Source organism: Cavia porcellus, unplaced genomic scaffold (genome assembly GCF_034190915.1).
Source record: "Cavia porcellus strain 051 isolate PalLab524CR breed Dunkin Hartley unplaced genomic scaffold, mCavPor4.1 scaffold_25, whole genome shotgun sequence".
Lineage (NCBI taxonomy): Eukaryota > Metazoa > Chordata > Mammalia > Rodentia > Caviidae > Cavia > Cavia porcellus.
This window is the reverse complement of record NW_026947508.1, coordinates 20807736-20833575: the sequence shown is the minus strand read 5'-3', so window position 1 is coordinate 20833575 and position 25840 is coordinate 20807736. Positions and strand designations below refer to the sequence as shown.

The 25840-nt window shown below is 52.1% G+C and overlaps 3 protein-coding genes across 13 annotated transcripts in view; 2 read left to right on the top strand and 1 right to left on the bottom strand.

The window, feature by feature from the left end:
• Nucleotides 1–4052, top strand: part of Wasf2 (WASP family member 2) — an 83349-nt gene extending 79297 nt beyond the window's left edge. For all 4 annotated transcript variants that reach the window (XM_013154001.3, XM_003471281.5, XM_063235860.1 and 1 more), the window contains one exon: nt 103–4052. In XM_013154001.3, the coding sequence (XP_013009455.1) occupies nt 103–260 (158 nt within the window). In that variant the 3' untranslated portion in view covers nt 261–4052. The remainder of the gene's footprint in view (nt 1–102) is intronic.
• A 6958-nt stretch (nt 4053–11010) lies between these two features.
• Gpr3 (G protein-coupled receptor 3) lies at nt 11011–19383 on the bottom strand. Of its 4 annotated transcripts, none has more exons than XM_063235861.1 (3): nt 19242–19383; nt 15169–15392; nt 11011–13024 (listed from the first exon to the last, which is right to left on the bottom strand). In XM_063235861.1, the coding sequence occupies exon 3, from the start codon at nt 13017–13019 to the stop codon at nt 12027–12029; it is 993 nt and encodes a 330-aa protein (XP_063091931.1). In that variant the 5' UTR covers nt 13020–13024; nt 15169–15392; nt 19242–19383; the 3' UTR covers nt 11011–12026. The 4 variants fall into 4 exon arrangements, with proteins under 4 accessions (XP_063091931.1, XP_063091932.1, XP_063091933.1 ...); XM_063235862.1 differs by lacking the exon at nt 19242–19383 and adding an exon at nt 18947–19048; XM_063235863.1 differs by lacking the exons at nt 15169–15392; nt 19242–19383 and adding an exon at nt 14682–15126.
• Cd164l2 (CD164 molecule like 2) lies at nt 14416–23564 on the top strand. Of its 5 annotated transcripts, none has more exons than XM_063235866.1 (6): nt 14416–14562; nt 20012–20179; nt 20272–20343; nt 21059–21103; nt 22632–22776; nt 23228–23564. In XM_063235866.1, exons 1-6 carry the CDS (start codon nt 14550–14552, stop codon nt 23232–23234), a joined length of 450 nt encoding a protein of 149 aa, XP_063091936.1. In that variant the 5' UTR covers nt 14416–14549; the 3' UTR covers nt 23235–23564. The 5 variants fall into 5 exon arrangements, with proteins under 5 accessions (XP_063091936.1, XP_063091935.1, XP_013009233.1 ...); XM_063235865.1 differs by lacking the exon at nt 14416–14562 and adding an exon at nt 19449–19669 and having other exon boundaries at nt 20078–20179; XM_013153779.3 differs by lacking the exon at nt 14416–14562 and adding an exon at nt 19449–19669.
• Nucleotides 23565–25840: the final 2276 nt, after the last annotated feature.

Here is a 25840-nt window from a genome sequence, read left to right as displayed (position 1 = left end):
CCAGTCCCCTCAAAGTGGCCACCTGCCCATGCTCAGTGTTAGATGGATTCTTGCTTAGTGTCGAGGACATGTCTTCTCAACTTTCTCCCTCTCTGCTGTCAGGCTTTCAGCTGCGCAGGGTTGAAGAGCAGCGGGAGCAAGAGAAGCATGATGTCGTGGGTAATGATGTGGCCACCATCCTGTCACGTCGCATTGCTGTGGAGTACAGCGACTCAGAAGATGACTCTTCCGAGTTTGATGAAGACGACTGGTCCGATTAACCCTGCCTGCTGCCCACCTCCTTTTACTTTCCTTCCTGCCCACCTTCTTTGATACCTATCCCAGTAGTCCCATGGGGAAGAAAAGGGAGGAAAAAATTTCAAGGGGCCAAAGCCTTTCCTGAAGGAACCAAAGACATATCCAAGTGCTTCCTCCAAATGAACATGTTATTTCCTCTCCCCACTGTCAGGCCCATGGGGTTCCATAGAGGCGATGTTCCCTCTTCCTTTCAATGGACTGTTCCATAGTGAAAGGAAGAAAAAACCCCAAAGCAGATCCCTTTGATAGGGAGTCATTTGGAAGTAGTGCCTTCCCTGGGAGCCATTTTGATCTGTGGCCTTTTCCCAAAATCCTTGACTTTTGCTATTTCAAATCATGACCCCCATCTTCTGGTCCTTCAAGGACACAGCCAGCCTTGGGAGGACAGCAGGCTGAGTGTCCCTAAACCAGCCTGCTTTACCCCTCTGCCCCATCCTCTGCCCTAATCAGCAGGGCAGGGCTGCCTTTTGCTCTGCAGTCTCCCATGCCCTTTACTCCAGGAGGCATCAGGCTGCCAAAGAGTGCCTCGTCCTCTCTGCCCAGAAATGATGTCTTTCTAAAGACTGAGGTTGTTGTCTCCTTCCCTGGCTCCCTCTTACTGAGCATGGTGTTCAAGTATCCTTCAGATGCTCCTCCCTTCCACCCCCCTCGGAGCCCATAGGCCACACAGCCTAGTTTTAACCTCTGATATCCATGACCAAACTAGCCCTGGCACACGGACCTGGGCCTCTGCCAGCTGCCGGCAGCAAAACTTAGAGACTTGGAAACGCAGGACTGAGAGAATGGTAAAACTTCTTGGGTCCTGCCATAAAGATGCTGCAGCCTAAAGATGGGAAGTGACTTGCACAAGGTCACACAGTTGGATAGTGACAGAGCAAGGGCCCAGACTTGCTGATTCCAAGTCACCTGTGTTTTCTGGGACCAAATGATGGGCACCTACTGGAGTCTGGGCAGAGCAATCTTGGCTCTGTACTGCTCCAGACTTCCCAATAGGCAGGGGTCCCAGTTGGAGGGCTTAGGCCTGTGCCAGCTCTGCCAGTGCTACTCAGACCTTTATAGGCTCTCGTAACCCTTTGTTGCCTTCTTCCTATCACCAGCCAGTCATGTGGCCTAGGAGCTGAGCTTCTAGGAGACCAGAAGTAGGAAGGGGCCAGGCAGTTTTGACAGATGCCGTTTTCATTGCCACTGCAGCTCCTCCCCCTTTCACTTCCCCAATTTAAGCATAGGTTCTGCCAGCTGTAGAAACTTCAGTCCCTCAGGCTGGCAGCTGCTGCAGGTACCTGCCTGGAGGGACCTGGCAGCATGAAGAGAGCTGAAAGGCAGAGCGATTCAGGGTCCTCTTCTTGTCTCCCCCATCACTGCACACAGTGATGTTAGTGCCCTGCTTGTCTCTCTTCCCAAAGCTAATACACAGGTGCTATTATTCAGGAAAAAACTGGTCAGCTCTGGCCAACAGCAAGGTTCCTTCTCTTGTGCCCTAATGCTGAAATCGGCTTCTCCTGACTTCTCTGGCTTTCAGAGCCTGAAACAAAGAGAAACAGGATCTGTTTCTACCCAGCACAGCAAATGGTTGTAGTAATTGCCAAAGCCCTTGTAAACCCCTCCGGCTTGAGCAGAGTGTAATCGTGGGCACTGCTGCCTGTCCTTGCTGAATGCCCCTCTCTCCCTATTTTCTTGAACTCGGGACATGTGGACTGAGCCTGCAAGTGCCAGCCGGTCTTCCTGCTGTGGCTACTCCAGAATGTGCCCTCATCCCACTCCCCAGATTGCCACAGGGCTTCATGCTGAGCACCCCAGGGTTTCCCACTCGCACTTTGAACACTGAAGCTGCCTTCCTCAGAACCCTGAAATGGCTGTTGAAGGTTCCCCGGATGTGGCCCAGCAGAGGCTAGAGAGGCAGGTGGAGGGCACCAGCTCTCCCAAATAGGAGTCCTGGGGCCTGGCCAGGCCAGGGTTTGGGCCTAATGGGTTTGACTAAATTACCCCATCCTCCTCCTTTCCGGAAGAGGGGGAACCAGAGCCACTCTTCATTTTACTCTGACCTTGAAGGGGGCGGTGTTGGCCTGGCTTCTGGAATGGACAGAGTCCACCATGGAAAGGACTGGGGGCAGGAGGAGGGAGGGAGGGGCTCTGCCTGCGGAAGGTAGGATTAGATCATTAGCTCAGTGACCTCCTAGGGTTTCCATGTGCTGTGTTCTCATCCTACAGCTGGTTTGGTAATGATCTGCAAGTCCCGGAGAGCAACAGCACAGCTCTGCCTGACGCTCTCATTAAAATCCATGCAGCCAAGCTCAGGCGCTTTGTAGCAGCCGGCCTTGCAAAGCAGCCTCAGCTGGGGGGGGGGGGGGGGCTGGGGACTCAGTCAGCTGAGAGGCCCTCTGGGCTCTACTTTGCATATGTGCACCAAAAAAAAAAAAAAAGTTCTTCTTTAAACCCAGTGCCCTTTAAGATGGTAAAGGTAGGCATGTGTTTTTGGAATTGTGTAATTGCAGAATGTGAAAGTTTAGTGATTAAACTGGGCCGAGGCTGATAGAATGGAACAATGGCCCATAAGGATTCTTTAAGCACTGAAGCCAAGGAGCCACCTCCCTTCCTGATCTGCTAGGCCCAGGGGACCTGCCCCTAGAATGTTACGGCCCAGGGACCCAGCTTCCGATTGACAGTGTCAGAAGTGACTTGCAGCTTTGCTTTGGTCGTGAGATGATTTCATTCCAGAGGAGCGGGTTGGGGGGGCCGCTTGGAGGCTCAGAGCAGCTGGCCCAAACTCCAGCTTGCTTCCAGTGGAAGCTTGAGCGCCCTCAGAAACGACCCTGGCCAATGTCACCGCAGAGCTGAGGCAGTGTTGTCAGGGCTAATGTGAAATCTCTTCCCGTGGCGCCGATCCTCCAACTCTGCAGCGCCAGCTTGGACAGATTGAGGTCTCTGTGGCTTTGGTGACCCTGCTTAAGCATTCCCACCGTGTCCCTGCTCTTCTCTGCTCTGCTCTCGGATTGCCTCCCACTACAGCCCCTCACCTGACCTCAGGGCCTGGGGAGGGAGGCAGTGCACAAGGGCAAGGCGCTTCTGCTCAGGAAAGATGTCAGCCTTCCTGGGGGCATGAGGCTCTGAGCTCTGCTGGGGTCCAGCTGACTTGGGACCAGATGTTTCACAGAAAAGTGCCTCACTCTGTGCCTCCTACCTTCTTCACTTTAACAGTGCCTCAGTGAGGGCTAGGGAACAATTCTTTTACTGTATTAACTTTATTCAGTTAGTTCACTTGAGAAACTAACCAATTTTTACTTTCTGTCTAGATTGATGTACATGTAGGAGAATAAGCTGTAATGCTCCCAAAGTGCCTTGTTTTCTCTGATATAAATATATTTATAAGGACATATTCCAGTGGGTTCTTGGAGGTGTGTGTCACATTAGGGTTTTAGGAAGTGAGCATATCTGTAGTTCGTGGTAGGAAAGCCTTCTGAAAACAGGCCCCTTTTCCAAGGTTAGGAAAGGGGCTCTTCAGTTAAGAGATCTGAGCAATGGGGTTAAGCCAAACCCCTCAAGTTGCACTCATCTGTCCTATTCTTCAGACTCTCAGGAAGACATCCAATTAGGAAAGCCCTGCAGCTCCAAACCTGGTCTCATTTGCTTGCCTGCCAGGCTCACATGTGTGCCACTTTTGTACCCCAGTGACCTGAACTTCCATGTAACTACATATACACACAAACCCTGAAATGCCAACATTTTCAATAATTTGATAAAATCTCTATAGTCAGTCACCTCATGTGTGTGGGAGTGTGCGTGTGTGTGTTTATCACAGAAATTAGAAGAGCAATACTGATAGCCACCAATGATGATGGGGCTTCAGAGCCAGGTCCAGCCCAAGATCCAGGTTGGGGGACCCAGGACCGCAACCTCCCTCGTGCCCTCTCAGGAGAAGGGGTGTGCCGGGAGAGGGAGATGGGCTGTCTTGCACTAGGCAAGAGGGGCACAGTCTGTTGATGCTGCCTCCCAACATCTGGCCAGCATCTTGTCTGCCTCTCAGACCCAAGCAACTTACCTTAAATAGAACGATTTACAATGGAATCCGATAAAAGGTTCAGGCTGCTGCACGCCCCCTCTTCTGCCTGGAGAAGGCAGGGGGGCTGGGTTTAGATTCTGACCCAAAAAAGTGACCTACCCAGGAAGCAACGGTTGTTCAGAGCACAGCTGCTGCGGGTAACTGTCCCCGGGGGTAATTTATGAACAGACACCCAGTTCCGGGTCCAGCAGACACAGTGGGGTGGCCCTTGGGAGAGGAGTGAGAGCAGAGTTGGTAACTCCATGGGTCATGCCTGCTGTGCAGGGACAGTCACCCACTGGCGTCCCAGGAGAGGGGGCAGAAGTTTTGAATTGTCAGCAATTGCTGCGCCAGCCACACTGAGCTCATCGTTGGAGGTGGGGATGCAGGGGAGGGGGTGCAGAGCCTGCTCACCCTGCAGAGCCCCTCCACCCCACCCTCCTGCTCAGGCCTGTGTTTAGTCAGCACTTGGCTGCCAGAGGCCAGTGACTGACAGGCAGCCAGACGCCCGCCCTGGCAGAAGACAAAATGGTAGTGTCGGGAGCCGCCCTTGCTAGGGAATTGGAGGGAAGGAATGTGGTTCTGGGAAGTAAGAGGCCTGTGCTTGGATTCTGGCACCACCACTTGGGAGCCTGTGCATGTCGCATTACCTCTCTGGGGTAATCCTGAGAATGCACATTTACTGAGCGCCCACTACCTACCAAAGGCTGCATGTACTTCATTTCAGTGTTTAGAGACGGGTCCTCGGTTTCATAAGAGAAAAACAGATTCACAGAGATCTAAGATCACATTGCTGGCCAGAAGCAGCCCACGCCCTGTCCACCATGTGATTTACACAGTTTAATCTTCATCTAGCGTCTGAGTTCTTATTGTGGTAGGGGTTTTTTGTGTATGTGTGCAGGATTTCTGTTAGCCTTATTCCCTGGTTCCTGGTTTTCAGGTGCAGTAACAGGTGGGACTTTTTTGCTCATTGAAATCAAACTCCACCAAAGGCCATAGACTTTTGGAGGGGAAGTAGCCTGCATCTGCAGCTACCTCGGAACAAAGCAGACACCCGAGTTACGGGTTAGGGCCTCACACAGACACACCCTATCCTGTACACTCACAGGTGGATGCTAATTGATGCATGTTTTTGTACACATGCAGGGTGAGTGGCACACAACCCAGGCCCAGGGACACATTGTGCACAACACTGCCCTTGTGTGAACAAGGACACAAATCAGCATACAGTTACAGGAACACATAATTGCAGGCAAACCTCACACCAAGTCCTCCAGAGCTGCCCCTCCCTGCTCGCTGGCTCTGCCAGTTGCTCACTGCCCCCTCCTGGCCGCCCAGTGGCCAGGGCAACCTGGCACCATTTTCTGAAGTTCCACTGTTGGTGGTCTGCAGCCAGCTCCCTCCAGTCTAAGGGTAGGAGCAGTTTTAAGTGCTACTTCAATACCCCAGGGGCTAAGGATATAGAGGGGGATCTTAAATTTAAGGACAAAACACCCTTTAACATCCCAAGGAGGTTTTCAATTTTCAGTCTCATGATAAGAGGGCAGGTGGGATTTGGGACAAAAGATTGGACATACACACTGTTCGGGCCAGCAACCACCCCTGGCCCACTCAGGGAACTGCACACATGTGCTTGTGCCCCTGCATACCTCACACAGGTGCAGAGTGTTGGCAATGGTTAGAGACAGGCCCTTCTCACTTCTACCTTGCTTCTGCTCTGGGCCATGGCTTCCCCAACCTGTTGAGCAGGAAGTTGATGTGATGATGAGAGGGCCCCTCTAGTTTAGTGTCTCACTATCTTGGGAGCTGACATCATGCTTGTACACGTGTGTCTGAGTACAGCATAACCAGGAACGTGGCTGTGGACTCTTGGGGACTTGGAAAGATTGCTAACACCAGGGTCTCTGCTCTTTGGTCTACCAGGACCTTACGGGGTCTGTGGCTGCCTGAAGGCTTGGAAGCTGCCCAGAGGAGATCCAGGCTTGGGCATTCAATGAGGAACCTTAGAAAAGGCAACTTAGGACCTGGGTAGGATCTACCTACCACTTCCTAGCCATACCAACAGACTGAGCAAATGTCCAGCTTGCTTGCTTGTTTGCTTTTGTGGGTGTATGTGTGGCATCAGGTTGAACTCGGGGCTGTCACACTGAGCTACACCCCTAGCCCTTTTAAAATTTTTAAATATTGATACAAGATCTCTCTTAGCTGCTCAGTTACCAGGTTGGACTCAAACCCTCCTGCCTTGGCCTTCCAGAGTGCCGGGACTATGACATACCACTACACCTGGCTACCTCTACTTTCTTTTATATAAAGCAAGAGCAGGCTAAAGGATTTTCTCTCAAGCCACTTAGTAGTTTAGTAAATTGGTCATTGTGCTATGTACAATGTGAGTGATGAATATGTGTGTATGGACTTCATGTGTGTGACTCACACCTGCAGATGTATGTTAGTGCATGCCTACAGATACACTCAGGATATCCTTAGGGATGTACAGTATGCATGTGGCTATGTTTGAAAACCTGTACACAACATCGCGGGTGTGTTATGTATTTGTGTGTGAGTCTTTATTTCCATTTATTTATTTGATGCTGGGTATTGAGCCTGGCACATGATTAAGCATGTGCTGTATCACTGAGCTACACGTGTAGCTCCTGTCTGTGTGTGGATGTTCTTGGGCAGTGTCTGGTTATGACAGTGCACATGTAAGATTTTGCTTGTATACATACCTGGGGTGTTTATTGAATGTGCAAATGTTTGTGTGCACTGGTGTGCTGAGGGATGAAACATGGCTACATGTGAGTGGTGTGTGCATGTGCATGCAGAAATAGCTTTGTATGACAATACACATAAATCATAGCAATACCTTTCCAAGAGAGCGAGATGTCAATGTTTCCCCCAATCCTAGTGTATGGGGTGCCTTGTCTGACTCCACAGCACCCCCGCCCAATTCCCTAGACCCATCCTCTTGGCCAATTTGAAGCCTCTTCCTCCCAGCTCCCGAGAAGGCCTGCAGCAAAGTCAAGGGGCTGGTGGCCAATTAGTGAAGGGGTTAATCAAGGATCTGGGGACCCCTGGAGGGGTGGGGAGCCAAAGACAGGTGTGGGGTTGGCAGGAACTTGAGTTGCCTGTCAGACTGGGGGAAGTGAGAGGGATGGGAGGCTGAGCCAGCCTGTGGTGCTGGAAATCTATGGTTGTCAGGTGAGTTCATGATTACAAAGTACTGACAGCAGCAGGGAGCATATGTGGATGTGTGTATACTGTGTGCGCATGTATTCAGGTCCTTGAATATCGGCCTGCATGCAGCTTTATACATAACTATGCATACCACTTGCTATGCAGGTTTATATCTGTGTATATGTGAGTGTGTAATGGTGTAAAAATCGGTTTGCTTATGCAAGCCTGTCTGGGCTAGTATGCAAGTGTGTGTCTGTGTATAATGAATGTAAGGGTATATACATATATTTAAGTATGTGTTCCACCATGCACTCACAAGCACATAAAGTTGATGTTTGTGTACATGTGTGTAACAATGTACCTGTGGACACTAGTGTGCAAATGTATCTGGGTCTACATGGATATCTTTGTGTGCATGTGTGTGTTGTCTGAACAGCCCCACAAGTGTGTGCCTGTGTGCCCCATGCTATGTGCCCTTGTGCTCACAGGTCTCGGCATGGAAGGAGCTGAGGACACGAGGCTGGCAGGCTCCAGGAGAGAATCTGACAGACGAGCCTTGCCACAGCCCCCGGCCCCAGGAGCCTATTTTTCAGCCTGTAGAAGCTGTGAGCCCGTGAACTCATCTTATATTAATAGCTGCTGTCTCCACACTTATTGCAGGGAGAGGCGGTCATGGCCCTGGTGGGGCTTGGTGCCCTACCAGAGCTGCTCTACCTCACCACACAGGACCAGGAGGGAAGGGAGGGGGGACAGACTCCAGCCCCATCCCAGGGCCAATCCCTGTGGGAGAGGAGCTCCTGCCTCCCTATTTCAAGGAGTCTGGAGCCCAGATGCCCCTCCTGGTCCTCTAGCAGAGTAGAATCAGGCATCAGGGTTGGAAAGCTGGCAGAGGCCAAGAGAGGCTACCTCTCCTCAGACGCACATGCACACACGTGTGCATGACATGACGCGTAGCCCTGGGGTCAGAGGCTGAAGGAATCATAGATGCAGAATGCAAGGGACAACACAGTCATGCCCACGGGGCCCTCGTGTAACTGAGATAAAAGACATGACCCTGCTCCCAGAGGTCTCCGCCTAAGGCAGGGAGCACCACCTAGATCTCAGAGGTTTCCGTCTGGGTCGGGAAGACATGACCTTGTATTCAGGAACCCCTTGTTCTAAGCAGAGACAAAGCCATCTGTTTTCAGAAGCCTTCAGTTTGAGGGGACAGTTGTCCCTTCTCTTAGGGACCCTCAGTTGAAGGAAGGACACAGCCTTGCCTTCAGGGTCCCCATAGTAAGGAAGAAATCAAGATTTCTGTACATGCAATCACTCAGCGGGGCTATAGGAACTTGAATGAATGAATCACATCCTCGCAGCCACAGTAGGGCTTAGCCATAGAGATGACAGCTTTGTCTGCAGCTCACCCCACACAAGTCTCCCCCAAATGCCTCAGATTCATGGCAAAACCACCTCCACATTGACAGAGGGAGATCCCCACCATGAAGGCTCAGTGCAGACCCTTCAGATACAGAGTGGCAAGCGGAAGGTCTCTGTTTGGGCTGTGCTGATGGAAGCTGAGATGAAGGACAAAGGATCCAGTGACTCCCAACTAGAACATGTACCTTGGTCCCATTCTGGACGCCAGTGGGGACTCCTCAGGAGCATGAGGAAGGCAGCAGGGAGAAGACTGTTCTCTGGGTCACCCCTCTGAAGTCTTGGGTATAACTTGGAGAACCCCAACTTTTCCCCCAGCCTATGCACAGGCCTTTCTGCTGTTTTTGAGCAGTTGCTAGAATCCACTCCTTCAGGCAGGAAAGACAAGGATATGGAGTCAGATGACCTGGGTTCAAATCGCAGCTCAACTGCTGAGTATATGACAAATGTCACATTTCAGGGAGCGCTTTTTTTAGTATCTTCATTTAAAAATTACTTTTATTCTTCCTCACTTTTTCTCTGAGTACATACCATCATTACATTTTTTGAAAAACCTTTCTGTGTATGTGCTGTTTCTTCCTGCTGCCATTAAGCTGTCCAAAAGGACATCAGCAATAATCCCAGCACTCAGACTCGGACTTGGGAGGCTGAGGCAGGAGGATCATTGTGAGTTCAAGACAAGCCTGGGCTACAAAGTGAGTTCAAGGCCAGCCTGAACTGCATAGAGAGACCCTGTCTCAAAAAGACCAAAAAAAAAGGACATCAGCAAATGGATGAAGGCCCATTATTCTCAGAACCTCAACTTGTTCCTTCAAAATGTAGGGAAGGTGGGGCTGGGGATTTAGCTCAGAGGCATAAGCACCTGCCTTGTAAGCAGGAAGTCGTGAGTTCAATTCCTGGTACCAACAAAAAGAAGGGAAAAAAAGTAGAGAAGGTGATAAGACCTGTCTGACCAACCCTTGATGATGGTGTGTGAAATGTTTGGCTCAAAGCCTGGCCTGAAGGAGGAGCTTATGGAACAGAGGGTCTCTTCGTGGGGAAGATGGGCAGGAGGGATAAAGTTCAGCCTAACGTGAGGTCTCCCCACATTACCCCTGGGCTTATTGTCATGCCCATCCCCAAAACACCTGAGTCCTCCCCTGGCATAGGTGACTGAGTTTGAGCAAACAGCTGCTTCTCTTTGGACCTCAGTCTCCCTGTGTGATGACAGGGTGGGCTGGAAATGCTCCAAGAACCCCTCTAGTTGGGGGGCCCAACTGAAAAGCTTGGGAGGCTGGGGGCTGGGCTAATCAGAATTTCTTCTTAAGCCACATCCCATACCTGCCTGGTAAACACAAGCCTTCTGAGGTCCTCCTGCTCTCCCAGAAACCAAACTCCAAACTCAGGTCCCCAAATGCACTCACCTTTGCATGGGAAACAAGCTTTTCTACAATGACCAGCCCATCTAACCACCTCTCAAATGTGAGCCACTGGTCCCAGGATATAAATCAGTAGTAGAATGTCCTAAGCCTTGGGTTTGGAAAAAAAGAAAGTGAAAGAACATTGTCCAGGACAGGGAACACAGATTCTGGAAATAGATGTTCCTGGTTTGAACCCTGATTCTTTCCTGGCTATATAATCTAACCCTAAGCCAGCCACTAGTCCTTTTCAGCCTCAGTTTTCCCCATCTGTAAAGTGGAGATGACACTGTGCCAGAGGATGCTTGCTAGTATAGGGAGGTGACACATGTACTATCCTTAGCCCAGTAACCAGCCCATAGTAAGTACCCACTATTAGAAGGGTTTATTGGTATGAAGGAAACTGACGTGCTGTTAGCATAATCTTTATGTGCAAGCCCCAAACTGGCCAATGCAGGTAGGAGAGCCCAGCACCCTGGTTCCTTTCCCCGGGGGGCAGTGAGATCTGTGGTACCAGATCTGACCAGAGTGAAACTGACATCCTGGGCCAGAACAGTTGGCCACGCGGTATCATGGGTGCCCAGGTCTGTGGATCCCCCCTCAGCTTCCCATAGACTGGCCTGACCTTCCCATTCTGAGCTTCTCCCCATCTGGCTCATTCCATACCATACACACAAACATATGAGAACATTTATCACAAAATCATTTTTTATTGATTTGGATTGGGGACAGGAATAGGAAATGCACTGGGGGCCATACTCCAGCTGGCAGAGAGGTGAGGTATTGGCTCTTTCCCCGCCTCCTCTAGGGCACCTCAAGGTAAGGCCTGGTTCCCCAGGCCATGGCTGTGGCGCTGGACACCAGGCTGGAGTGGAGTTGGGGGTTCCTTTCCTAGTCCCGGCTTCCTGGCCAAGATGCAGTTCCCCTCAACGGCCACCAGAGGACAGCCGGCCCCAGCGCAGAGGAATTCTCGGTTGCTCAGGTGATGGCTTCTTAAAAAAATAAAAAACCAGAGGCTGGTGTGTTCCCCCTGCAAACCCGAGCGGGGCAGGCCTGGGGAGAAGGCTCTGGTTCCTGTGATCTCTTCGATTAAAAAATAAGCAAAAATAATAACAAAATACGTGATTTCTCTTTCTCCATTTCCCCCCTCCAGGAACTGAGGTCAGAAATAGGGGTGTTGGGGACTAGGGATACCCTGGTATGGCCTAGAATTCAAGGTTTCGGTTTCTTTTTTCCCCTCACCCCCATACATAAATTTATAATAAATATATTTTCTTTGTATGTGCACTATATATACAGAGAGAGATAGATAAATCTTTCTTCTATCTAGGCAACTAAGTGACTAATTTCTCTGACTCGAATGCAGAAATTTGAAAATAAAGTGACATGGCCAAGGTCAAGTCTGAGGGAGAGGACAAGGATTTGGAATGGCACTGTAAAACTCCCAGCATACTGGAATTGTAAGCCAGCTGGCCCATGGAACATTTCTGAGTGGAACCCTGACCAGCTGGAGCATTCTAGAACCATGGAGCTAAGCCAGGCCCCTTTAGCAATCTTGAACAGAATCCTGAAACACCCAATGTCCTAGAACTCCAGAACCAGCTGGGTCTTGGTGGTGTTGGAGCTGGGGGTTTGGAATGAAGACCTGGAGGACCTAACATTCTGGAATTCTGTAGTGGTAGGGCTACAGGGTCACCAGGAAGATACTAGACATCACTGGGGGAGCGAGATCGGAAAGGGACCTTGGACGAGGAACAGCAGCAGCAAATAGCCCACAGCACCTTCTGCACATCTTGGTTGCGGAAGGCATAGATGATGGGGTTGATCATGGAGTTGTAGGTGGCAGGGAGCAGGGTAAGATAGGTGTAGAGGCGTGGGGACTGGGCATCGCCCAGCAGGCAATAGACGGTGAATGGCAACCAGCAGGCGGCAAAGGCGCCAAGCACCACGGCCAGCGTGGCAATGCCCTTGCGGGTGGCCACGTAGTGGGAGGCAGGTAGCAGGTGCCTTTGGAGCGCAATCTGCTGGGCATGGCGGCAGACGATGCGGCAGATCTGGGCATAGAGCTGCAGCATGATGCCAAACACCATGAAGAAGGCAACGGCCAGGACCACCAGATGGTTCTTGGAGAGTGGAAATACCACACCGCATGTGGTCAGGCTATCCAAGCAGTTCCAGGCCAGCACAGGCAGCAGCCCCAGACCCAGGGCACCCCCCCACACTAGGGCTAGCATCACGTAGGTCCGAGTCACTGTTGTCTCCGAGTAGTAGGTGAGGGCATTGTACAGAGAAAGGTAGCGGTCGACAGTGATGGCCAGCAGGCTGCCAATGCTGGCGGTAAAGGCTGTCACCAGCACGCCAACCAGCACCAGTCTCATCTCCACTGAGCCAATGCAGAAGACAGCAGCAAAGTGCAGTACCAGGCCCAAGCCTGCCAGCAGGTCTGCCACAGCCAAGCTGCCCACCAGCAGGAACATGGGAGTGCGGAAGGCAGGAGTGCCGACGATGATAGCCACCACCAGTGCGTTCTCGCAGGATACCAGGGTGCCTGAGATGCACAGCACCACATCCCAGGCCCCAGGTGAGGGCGGTGATGCAGCTGAGCCCGTGGGCCCCTCTGCTGGGACTACGCTGCTCAAATTCACATTCCCTGGGCCAGATGAGAGCCAGACTAGGGGGCTGCCTGCACCCCACATCATGGTACCTGCAGGAGAAAGGCCCTGTGAGATGCTGGCAGGGCTGGGTGCTGATAGGAGATATCTGGAGAGGGCAAGGTGCCCTCAGATAGCTGGTATCCCAGTGTCCTCCCTCCCCTGTTAATTCATGCCCTGGGCTCCTTTTGGGGTACCTTGGTCTCTCCAATGCCTCCAGGCCTCTCAATGAGAGTCTCATTCCCCAAGGATTCCTACTCTGGATCTCTTCAAACTCCCTTTACTTAGTCCTCTGGGTCCCACAGGCCTTTCTTTCCCACATGTGTGCTCAAAGGAGAGCCAGAGGAAGAGCTACCCTAAGTAACTGGGAACCACAGGATCCAGGGGATGCTCAGAAAGGCTCAAGAACCAGGGAGGGAAACATCTAGAGACGGAGAGCAATCCTGCTCTCTCCCACTAGAAAGGATGACTAGGTTTCTGAAGCTCCCCCACCCCTCACGATTCTCAGCACTGCCAGCTCCAGACTCCGCCCATGGGGAAAGCTCCTGAAGCCCTTGCCAGCCCCGACAAACACTGCTGGGATAATGCCTGGGAACTCAGCCCTCCACTCAGCCTCTCCTGGACTTATGTCCCCAGTGGACCCCTCTTTCTGTCCCACTCCCTGGGTCTCTATAACAGACACCCCATGCCTGGATCTCTGAGTCAGACTCCTCCTTCTACTGGGCACCTGGATCTAGGGCTGACTCCGCCTCCTGCCTGGATATCAGAATTCCTAAACCAGACACCTCCTGCTTCTTTGACACCAGGCTTCCAGCCTCAGACGCCTCCTGCCTCCTGTCAGCTCAACCTCAGATGACCGTCCTTCCACCCAGGGCCTCCGATCGCTACAGGAATTCTCACCCTTCTCCAGGTCACCCAATTCACTGCTCCAGCACCCAAATACTTAAGCCACGCCTGCTAGCCCAGAATCTGCTCACTCAGAATTTCAGCCTGGACCTCTGACCCTGACCAGCCGCAAGGAGTTTTCCACCTGCCCAGTTCCCCAGCATCCTGCATGCCCTAACAGACACCTGGTACCCACGGCAGGGGACACTACTCACCGCTCAGGACCGGGCGTGGCCGGGCCGCAGGGAAGCTCCACTCGGGTCCTGGCAGCGCAAGGTGTGCGCGGACCCCGAGAAGCCCCCACGGCCTCGGCAGAAGCCGCGTGAGTCACCCCTCCCTGCCCCGCCCCCGGCCACCGGTTTGGTGACGTCTGCAGCCCGGTTGGCCAATGGGCGCGGCGTGCTGGGGCGCATCGCAAGTTGCCTGGCATAATAATGAGCCTCGCACCGCCCGCTCCCCCATTCATAAAAAGCGTCCCTGACCAAGGCTCCGCCCCCTCCCAACTAAGCCAGCGCTGTCCTTGACACGGCGCCCTCTGCGGGCCGGGGCTATGGGGCGCTGGTGGGAGAGCCTCAGAAAAGTCTCAGGGAGCCAAAGGGAATGTAATTGGGGCAGTCACTCAAATAGACAGTGGGGTGATGGAACCCTCAAGTGGCAGGAATCCAGGAGACGGAGACCGAATGATAGGGCTGAATGGGCGTCTCCGGTGAGGATGACGGGGTTGCTGATGGGGACAGGAGCACGAGGGAGTAGGGAGGTGGGTGGCAGCGATGAGTGAGCATGGTGACAGGATCTTGGGGGTTGCAAGCGTGGGGGGACACTTACAGTAGAAGAGGGTAGGACTCCCAGGGAAACCATGGCAGTGTCAGGGCGACTCTGCAGCTTGAAGGAACTCTGGGAATCCCAGGGTGGCAGAAAGTGGCAGGGTGAAGGGACTTCAGGTCACCAAGACCCTGAGAAGTGCTGAAGTACTGAGGTGACAGAGTTAATGATTAAGACTGGAGGGTCCAGGATTGAAGGTACTGGTTAGTGACTGGTAAGTGACTCCAGGGTGAGGGAACATGCGGAGGGCCTGACAGTGACCAGGCAGGTGACCTGCTGTCAGGACAGGTCCCGTGATGCTGGGCTGCATGAGGAGTTGGGTGACGTCACTCGAGTCAGTCCAATGGCGCCTGCACAGCACAGGAGAAGGCCTGGCAAGATCTCAGGCCTGAATTATTTATTCAAGGATCTGGAAGGCCAGCGGGGTGGGGTGGGGGCCACTTCCCCGAAACAGCAGGAGCCGGGAAGAACTTGCAAATGGAAAACAAACCTGGCGGCTCAGTCTTCAGGGCAGGCTTCCCCCTCCCCCAGCCTCAAATCTTGGGCACCCCGAGGCTGGGCCAGGGAGAAATCTCCTCCCCCTGCCTTAATCCTGCTGCCTCTTAAAACCAGGGAACCACCCCAGCAGATTTCACCAAATGTGTCCTGGGGGCCGGGGTGGCTGCCCCTCCTCTCTGTGGCTCCAGCTTTGATCTTGGCTGGAATCTTCCTGGCCTGTGGGAGGGGGTAGAGGAGGCTTGAGTTAGGATTTGAAGAAACCTGTGACTCTTCACCCCATCCCAGCACCACTACAGCCCCCCTAGTCAGGGTCCACTGGGCAGGTCAGAGGTTCAGATGTGGGGCAGGGAGAAGGCCAAGGGACAGGGAACATGGGAATAGGAGAGGGCTGGGACTGGGAAAGATGATACATTTCAAGTTGGGATGCTCAACCAGAGCAGACTAGATTCAAATCCCAACTCCTGCATTACCTAGCTGGGTGACTTTTGGGAGTTTTTCAGGTTGTATATTTTTCCTAGCTATAAAATAGAAATGAAACCAGCTGTAATGATGTACACCTGTGATCCTAACACTCAGGAGGCTGAGGCAGGAGAATTGCTAGTAGTTTGAGGCCAGCCTGAGTAACATAGCAAGAGCCTGTCTTTTTTTTTTTTTTTTGTCTTTTTTCTTTTTATCGGTACCAGGGATCGAACTCACGACTGCCTGCTTGCAAGGCAGGCGCTTATGCCGCTGAGCTAAATCTCCAGCCCCAAGAGCCTGTCTTTAAAAAAAAAAAAAAAAAGAGGTAACCAGGCTTAGTGGCTCATTCTTGCAATCTCAGCACTCGAAGGCTGAGGCAAGAGGAATCACTGCAAGTTCAACACCAGCCTGGGCTACAAAGTGAGCTCAAATCCAGCCTGAACTGCATAGTGAGACCCTGTCTCAAAATTTAAAAAGAAAAAGAAAAAACAAAAAGAAAAAGAGAAGGCCTTGGATTTACATTAGTGGCATAAGTGTCTGACTGGCAAGCATGAGATCGTGAGTTGGATCCCTGGTACAAAAAAAAAAAAAAGAGAGAGAGAGAGAGGGCCAGGGATTAGCTCAATGGCACAAACATGTGTTTGGTAAACTTGAGATCATGAGTTTGATTCCCGGTAGCAAAAATAAATACATAAATAAATAAATAGAGAGAGAGAGAAAGAGTAAGAGGTATAGTGGTACGTGCCTGTAATCCCAGGAGGCAGGAGGATTGCTGTGAGTGAGGCCAGCCTGGGATTCACAGCAAGTTCAAGGCCAGCCTGGACTACATAGACCATCTCAGGTGGGGAGCACAAGCCCCAAGAGGCCAAATGAGACCATGAATTTTCAAGTGTGTGCCCACTCACTCATGAACCCAAACTGCCCATAGCAGACTACAGCACAGTACTTTTGACAATTCTGAGAAGTTAAGGGGCATTTTCATAGGTGAAGCCGTAAAAAGTCAAGGGACTTATTCCAAAACACACAGTAAAGGGCAGAGCTAGGATCTGGAGCCAGGCAGGTCTAACCTTAACCAAGTCCAGAGGGCCTTTAGCTCTAGCCTAGATGTGCCCTCTTACAGGAAGCGGCAGGTGAAGTTCCCTAGGGTTGACAATACCTGCAGTACTGCAGGTGGCCACCAGATGGCTGTCAGCTCTCGCCTCCAGGTGGGACCCCTTACCTTTTCTGTTTTCACCAGCCTGAGCTCCACAGGGAATTCTAGAGGGAGAGGGATGTGGTGTGCGTGGGTGTGTGTGCATTTGTATGTGAGACACAGGTAATCTCAATACTTGTCCAAAACCAAGGAGATATGGGCATTTTCATGGTGTGCATTCTTTTTTTTTTTTTTTTTTTTTTATTTTTGTCTTTTTCCTTTTTATCGGTAACAGGGATCGAACTCACGACCGTCTGCTTGCAAGGCAGGTGCTTATGCCGCTGAGCTAAATCCCCAGCCCCTATGGTGTGCATTCTTGGCAGGTTCATTCATTTAACTAGTATTCACTGACAGTCCCCTGGCCTTGGTTTTCAGTAGGTGCTAGAGATAGAGATGATCTCATCTTATTTCTGTATTTCCAACATTCAGCACATATTTACCAAGCATCTACTATTTGCCTGGCACAGAGGACACGTCAGTGAACAAAAAACCCTTCTGTCTTCAAAGAGTTTCCACTTTATTGGGGAAAGAACTGGACAATCTACACAGAGATGCTTAAATATGATCTGAAGTAGGAAGCCCTTGAGGACCTCCAGGCCCACGGGCCCAGACAAACATAAATGCAAACTGTCACAACATTGTGCAGTGTGGCTACTAATAAACATTTACTTGGCTCATACCATGTGCAGAAAGTTCACTAGGGAAGGAGATATACGTAGTTCCTTCCTTCCTGGAGTTTAATAGCCCAGAAAACAAGCAAGTTATTAGTTATACATTTGACATATGACTCAAAGGGAAGAGCAGGCATTGTGATGATGTAGAATAACCAGGAGATCTCTTTTAGGTAGGTCAGTTATGGAGCGAGTCACTTAACAGAAGAGAAGAGTTTCAAGGGACAGAGATTAAATAAGCAAAGGAGCCCACTTTATTGCACAGGGAAGAAGGATAAGCCTGGATAGGTTGCAGCAGATCCCCGTGGGTTGGAGAAAGCTTGAAACAGAAGGTGTTGAAGGGTTTAGGTATATTTTTTCCAAGCTCATTCTTGGAATGACTTGAAGGATCAGTTGACCAGGCAGATGGGGTAAAGGATGGAGGCTGCTCCCTAGGAGAGAGGAATTAGAGCAAAGGCAATCAGGTGGGCTGCAGAAGGAAATTGATGCAGAGCCCAAGAAAGGCTAATGAAACTTCTAGAGCCAGGAATCAAAAGGTTGTGGGGACCAGCCATTGTTGGAAAATTGTTAATTAGAAGAGACATAGTTTTAGAGCCCTGTGCTGTGAGGCCCAGGAGTGGCCTGTGGAGTGAGGCAATGAGCCAGGCAGAAGGGGATGACAATGATGAGTGTGTGGGACCCAGGAGGCTGGAAGGATTTGAATCTGGGGGCTGAGGCGGTGAGGAGGTGTAGGTGGTGACAGTACCATGGTTCCCAGCCTGAGTGAGGGGTGGATGGTGGATAATAGGGTCTCCCTGGATGGGGAAAAGGGATCAGGTGGTAGCAGGATCTGAAGGCACTCAAGTGGAGGCGCCCAGGGAGCACCGGCCCATAGAAGGGATGGCAAAGGGCAGAACCGTGCCCCTAAGCAGCCTGAAGCAAGTTGGGAATGACACAAATCATGCCTAGAGGGTAGTTGTGGACAGTGGACTGGAGGGTTCCAAAAGCTCTTAATAGAATGTGTGCTTGCTTAGTAATAAGGGGCCAATGATTATTAGCTGCATGTTAGCAGTTTCAGGTGTTAGAGCTGGGAAGCTGAACTAGACTGGGGATAGAGATGAGGGAATGTTTTGTTTGTTTTAACTGTGGACTAAATCCAGGACTGCCCATCCCTGAGCCCTTTGAGATAGAGTCTTCGTAAGTTTTCCAGAAAGGACTCAGAAATTGCAGTTCTCCACAACTCCTGGCTCCTGTTGGCTTTTAAATGGGGACCAATGCCAAAAAAATACCCAAGATATTCCCAGAAAGAGTGTGGACTAGGGCTTGGGACTAAACTGGGCCATCTTCTGTTAAAAGAGGGCTGGAGAAAGGAGGAGGGAGAAGAGGAGGAAGTTTCCCCTAAGGAAGCTGAGAAGAACCAAGGGAAGGCGGTGCCAGGCAGGAGAGGTGACTGTGGGGAAAAAGCCCACCTGAGCCGGTACGGGTGTGACACAAGATCGCCCAGAGGATGTGGTTGCTTGAGGGGCAGAAGAGAGACGGTTCGAGGGCTGAAAGGCAGGAAATAGTGAAGCTGCGCATGGGCAACCAGAAGTGAGAGACTGCAGAAGTCTTTCAACCAGAAGTGAAAGACCCTTTGGAGTCTTCCTAGGGTCGACTGGGTAGGAAGGACCCTACAAATCCAGGCCTGAGCCAGGGCCTGAAGGCAAAAAAGTGACTACTTCAAGTACAGATTTTTGCCACTGTGACCTCGGTGTGAACACTCACCTTTTCCGAGGCTCGGTTTCCTCACCTGTAGAACAGGGATAAAAACAGCCACTACTTAGCGGTTTTCGGAGGCTGCGGATGGAGTCGCTCAACGAGCCAGCTGTAACTAGCTCTGGGTCACGCCCCCTTTGTTCAAGCCCCGCCCAGACAGCGGAACGCCACACCTTTGACGCCCACATTGGCTCCTCCCCCGTCCCACCTGACTTTCCCATTGGCCACGCCCCAGGACGGCCACGCCCCTGTTGCTCAGGTCTCACTCCCACCCCAGCTCACTCCAGCCTGTCCAGAAGGGACGCAGCACAGCGGCTGTCTGCCGGCCCCCAGCCCTTGCCCCGCGCCCATGGCCGCGTGGAGACCCCGCGCCTTGCGTGCTGCGCTCTGTGGAGGCTGCTGCTGCCTCCTCCTGTGTGCCCAGCTCGCGGAAGCTGGTAATGCGCGGCAGAAACTGGGTAGGGACAGGTGGAGCAGGCCCCTCACCCAACCGCCTGCCTGGGAGCTGTCTAGGCTTGCGGAGAGGGGACTCTCCAGACGCGGGCAGGGCTCTAGGGGGAGAAGGAGGCTCCACCGTGTGTATGCATGCATGTATGTCCCAGGTGTGGAGGATTAGGGATTCAGGTGTGTCTGGAGGCGGTGACTCCAGGTGTATGCAAAGGGAGACTTAAGGAGGGTGGGGAAGACTGGGTGAGTGGGATCCTGGACCTGTGTGCGGAGGGAGGGATGGGAGCCATGGTGGTGGGAGCTGCTCCCTTCCCATTCCCGCCCACTCCCAGGTAAAGGAGCTCGAGGCTTTGGGCGGGGAGCTTTGATCCGCCTGAACATCTGGCCTGCTGTCCAAGGGGGCTGCAAACAACTGGAGCCCTGTGAGCGATGTGTGGAGGGGGACAGAGCACACAACCGCTCAGACTGCGTGTGGCAGCAGTGTCAGCCAGAGGAGCCAGGTATGAAGTTGGGCCCCCAACCCTGGGGCCACCAGCTCCGAATCCCAAGCTTTGGTCTCCCCAGACTACTCCCCTGTAACTTCTTTCACCAGGACATTGTGTGGCCCATGCTGAGGCGGCCAAGGAGGGTTGCTCTATCTACAACCGCTCAGAGTCCTGTCCTGGTAAGGGAGTTCCCATTGGTCTAAGCCAAATCAGAAGGTGGGGGGTGAGGTCTCCCCAGCACTCTCTTGGGGAGTGAACTGTGCCCACAAACACCTGCATCCAATTTCAATTCTGCCTTTAGCTTTCAAAGTAATTCCTTCCCTTCTCTGGCCTGTTTCCTCCTCTGTAATTGGTCCAGGTTTGCAGAGGGGAAGGAAGCATTAACGGTTCTCAGAAATGGCACAGCAAGGAGGGGTGGGGATGTAGCTCAGTGGCACAGTAGCCTGCCTGGCAAACACAAGTTTGTGAGCTTGATCCCTGATACCAAAAAGTCTAAAAATTGCTTCTTGGCCTTTTGGCTGAGATCAAGCGTAGAAGGCATACGCAAGTGTTTTGGAAGTTTAGAAGGGAACAGGACAGGGCTTCCTGGAGGAGGTGGCATCCGAGATGAGCCTTGTAGGTAAAGATGGAGATGGTACATCTGGGTGAGGCTTCAAAGTATGTGGGATAGGGGCTGGAGATTTAGCTCAGCGGCGTAAGTGCCTGTCTTGCAAGCAGGCAGTTGTGAGTTCGATCCCTGGTACCGATAAAAAGGAAAAAGACAAAAAACAAAAAAGTATCTGGGATGTCTGGAGTTGGGCTGGGGCAAATCTGATGGTAAAGGTGCTGGCTGGGACTGTGGTCTTGATGGCCAGAGATCTGGAGAGTGTTTTATTATGGATTCTGTCTCCTCAGCTGCCCACCACCACCCCACCTATGAACCAAAGACAATCACAACAGGTGGGTACTCTCTGGGGGGAGGGGGAGCAGTCCAGAAGTGTAGGAAACAGAGCTGAGCTCAGGCACTGTATGTTCAGTGACCTCTGACTTCTGCTCACACCTATTTCCACATCTGTAAAATGGGTTGGATGATTCCTACGGCTCTGACAATTATATATATATATATGTATGCCCTGAAAATCCTTGTTTTTTTAATGAGCTGCTGCTGGGCAGACAGTCTGGTACCTGGGGTCTGTGCTACCCTTTCCCCCTCCACATCCACTTTGTCCCCTCTCAGTGTAAGACCCAGTTCTGTGCCCAGTACATTAAAGGCAATCAAGAAATGGTGGTTCCCATCCTTTCTGCCCATCACCTGTTGTGGGAAGTCAGGTGACCTCTCAGGAGCTGAGAGTGTGGCTCTGACTGCTAATGAGATGTCCTCAGTGACCACTTACTGCAACCTGCACACCCAAGGGGTTCTCAGGCGGCCAAGCAGGGCAAAGACCCTTTCCCTTTGTTCCCATTGCCCCCTCAGGGCCTGGAGGTCACCAGACTTGGCCAAGATAGCCAAAGAGGCTTTTGGTTAATTAAAGCCGGAAACTGATCTCAGAGGCTAAATTATTGATGGTTGCCTCGGCTGGAGCCCCAGATCTGTGGAGTGTGGTTCATTTCTTTCTTTTCTGTTCCTCCTCTCCAGTGTCCTCCTCTGGGGCTCCCTGAGCTACAGCTGGGGCCACCCTTTGCACTTCATATTCTCAGACCCTCTTATACCACCCACACCCTTTGGGAAGTGGACCCTGCTCCTCCAGCTGTCCCAGAATGATCTTCCCTGTCCACTGTCCCAGAATGATCTTCCACCCACAACCCTGTCCCGCCCTGGGCACCCAGCCCAGGGCCTGAAACCGAATCCCTGGTGGGAGTTGATAGGTAAGGTGGCACAGCTGGGAGCCACCCAGACCCTGCCTGGCAACTGTGCCCCTAAGTTTCTATCCTCTGGGGAGCAGAGGAAAGGGTCCAGGGAGACTGAGTGAGTCCTCTTTCCTACCTACCTGTGAGGTGTCTGCAGCCAAGCCTGGCCCTTTGCCTACCCATCGTGTAGGATACTGGCCTCAGCCTCCTTCCCCTCTGCTCATCATGTGCATCAGACACTGCGCCCTGACCCCCTCGGCTGAAAGGCCCCGTGAATGGGGCACCTGAGTGCCGAACCCATCCTCACCCTTTTAGGCTAGTGAGAGATGGAGGCTGCGGGGGGGGGGGGGGGGGGCTTGGTCACTGTGTGGTTCCGCTCCTATTGGGCCCATAGGATCAAGAGGCTAAGAGAGGGTATCCATGGCATAAAGCCACTGAGAAACCTGGGAGCATGGCCAGGCTGGACACGCCCCACCCAGCACTGTCCCTTCCCCTCTGCCTGCAGGGTCAGGCTGGCCTTCTGCAGCTGGTGTTCTTGTCCCCACAGTGAGGACTGAGAAAGGCCCTCAGAGTGTCCTGCACCACATGTGGGCTGGGACTCTGATCCCCGCTCTGACCTCCACACTGTCTCACTCCGCAGGGAACCCCACAGTTCCTGAAACCCACAGCCCTGGATTCGATGGGGCCAGCTTCCTCGGGGGTGTTGTGCTCGTGCTGAGTCTGCAGGCAGTGGCCTTCTTTGTGCTGCGCTTCCTCAAGGCCAAGGACAGCACTTACCAGACACTGTGAGTACCAGGCCACCAGGGCTGTCCCCACTCCCCTGCCCAGGGGTGGCCCTAGAGCCATGACTCACTCCCAATGTCCCTGTGTGAGCTGCACCCCTTTTTACTCCTCCAGTTGGGGTTCTTTCTATAAGATGTTGGCCAGGCTCAGGACTCAGCCTGAGTTCAGTGTCTGGGAGCCCCGCTGAGCCCCAATATCTTTGCCTCCTCATGCTGCCAGCAGGGAGGAGAACCAGTAGGTGATGGCCCAGGCGAGCTGTGGGCAGGAGCCTGGCTGTGTGCACTGTGTGGCTTCCTTGGAGCGGGTGGCTGTGCAGGGCCCGTGTGCCGTGTGTGGGCGCAGGTTAATGGAAGTGTTTGCTCTCCCAGCTGCGCCTGCTCTCCTGGGGGCGGGTCCTCCCCTGGCTGAGCCTGGGTCACCTCCCTAAGTACCCTCTCTGGGTGGCCTCCACAGTATCTGACTCCCTTGGGCCTGGACTCCACACTGAGGGGAAGGAGGAGGACGCAGAGGCCGCCCTTCTGGCCACCTTCTGGGCACTAGGGTGGGAGAAACTTTGGCCCTCCCTTTCCGGCCCCTTTGGCCATCAAGTGGGCTCAGTGCCTGATGCCTGACGTCCCCTCCTCCTGGGCCTGGCACCTGCAGCAGAGAGCATCCCTCAACCATGTCGTGCCTCACCCGTGGACCCTGCTGGGCATCCTGTCTGATGCCTGGGGTCTGTACTGCCTCTTCCCACAACCTCGCCAGGCTCTGCCCCCAAATAAAGGAACTCTCTATCCAGCGTTTCACTTCCTGTCTTGAGTCTGTGCTGTGTCTGTGGAGTGGGCTCAGGGAACAGCTGTGTTCTCAAGAATTCTTCCTAGGACTGTTGTTGTTTGAGAATTTTTCCTTTTGACCCCTACCCCATCCTCCTCCGGAGAGGTGCAGAGATAAGGACCCAGAAAGGTAAGTACATGAGCTCAAGGTCACACAGCTTTCCTAGCTCTGGAGCAATCAGAATCTCAGAACCCCCTTTCAGAGGTATCTTGGGGTCTCCCAGACCCCTCCTCTATCTCCTCCCCTGTGCTAAGGTAGAGAGACCCTGTTTCTGGTCTTGCTCACTATGGCCTCCCTAGATAGTCCATCTCCATCCCTGGACATAGAAATTATCTCGACTGGGGGCTGGAGATTTAGCTCAGTGGCATAAGCGCCTGCCTTGCAAGCAGGCAGTCGTGAGTTAGATCCCCGGTACCGATAAAAAGGGAAAAGACAAAAAAAAAAAAAAAAAAAGAAGAAGAAGAACTAAAAAAAAAAAAGAAAGGAAAAGAAATTATCTCGACTAATACCACCCCTGGCAGCCAGATGCAGAGCTGGGTCTTCCCTCTGCTCCTTCAATCCCAGCTGTGCCAGGAAGTGGCAAGGAAGAGTCAGGGCTGAGAAGTCAACTGAGGGAGCATACTGTTCTGAGTCAACACAAGCAAGTTATTTCGCAGGCCTGGGCCTCAGTTTCCTCATCTGTGAACTGGGAATGAGTCTTCTCAGAGGAATGTGGGGAAGGCTCAGGAAAGTGCAGGTGCCCTTTGCTTTACTCCAAGCCAGCTGACACCCTTCCAACTGTACAGCCTGTGTGTAGCCTCTGCTGCCAGCCTCCCTTAGACATCGCTGGCTGCAGTTGGAGGTCACTAAAGGACCCTGTATGGTGTCCGCAGGCAGTTCCATGGCACCGCAGAAACCTCGTCCTCCCCCCTCCTTAGGCCCCTGCTTCCCACCCTCCCATCGTCAGGACCTCTCCAGCCCCTTGATTCTACTCCTGTTCCCAGCCTGCCTGGCCTCCTCTCTTCTCCAAGTGTTTGTATTTTGTGACACTGGGGATTGCACTGAGCTGCAGCCCTATCCCATTTTTATTTTCATTTTGAGACAAGATCTTGTTAAGTGTCCAAGTTGCCCAGGGTGAGCTCAAACTTGCTATTCTCCTGCCTCAGCCTCCCAGAATTTGTAGATTACAGGTCTGTGCTACCATGCTTGGCCTTTTTGCAGGGGAGAGGGTTGGTTTTTTGAGACAGGGTTCTCCCTATAAAGTTCAGGCTGTCCTTGAACTCACTATGTAGTTCAGGTTGACTTTGAGCTCACAGCAATCCTGCCTCAGCCTCCAAGTGCTGGGACTACAGGTGTGGTCACCATGCCCAGCTTTTATGCCCAGCTTCTTAGCTTCCTTTATGGAATGTTCTTTTTCTTTCCAAAGTAAATTTGGCTGAGCATGGCAGTACATGCCTGTAATCTGAGCAGTCAGGGGGCTGAGGCAGGCGGATTGCTGTGAGTTTGAGGCCAGCCAGGACCACATAGTAAGAATCTGTCCTTCTCTGCAAAAAAAAAAAAAAAAAAAAATGTAAATGCCTATGAGGGGAGAAAAGGGATACACAGAAATTTATATAAAGAGTGAGAGGGGCTGGGGATTTAGCTCAGCGGCATAAGCGCCAGCCTTGCAAGCGCATGGTCGTGAGTTCAATCCCCGGTACCGATAAAAAAAAAAAAAAAAAAGAAAAGTGAGAGAGCATCCCTGTAATCCCAACACTTAGGAGGCTAAGGCAGGAGGATTGCTACAAGTTTAGGGCCAGCCTGAATTACATAACAAGACCCTGTCTTAAAAAATAAAAAAAAAAATTTTTAAATGGAGGGCCTGGTGGCCTACACCTGCAACTCCAGTATTCTGGGAGGCTGAGACCAGACGATGCAAGTTTGAACCCAACCAAGGCAGTTTAATGACATAGCAAGACCTGCTGTTAGGGCTAGGGATGTAGCTTAGCAGGCATAAGCACCTGCCTGAGCAGCACAAGGTCCTGAGTTCAATTCTCCATACCAAAAAAGACATCATTAAATAACAAAAACATAAAGACTCGAATGAGTTCAATGTGATGGTCCTGGGTTTAATCATCAGTACTGGGGTTAAAAAGAGAAAATCAGGGGCTGGGGATTTAGCTCAGCGGCATGAGTTCCTGCTTGGCAAATGCGGGGTCCTGAGTTTAATCCCTAGCACTTAAAAAAAAAAGAGAGAGAGAGAGAAAATCAGTTAACAGTGTGTTTCAGACTTTT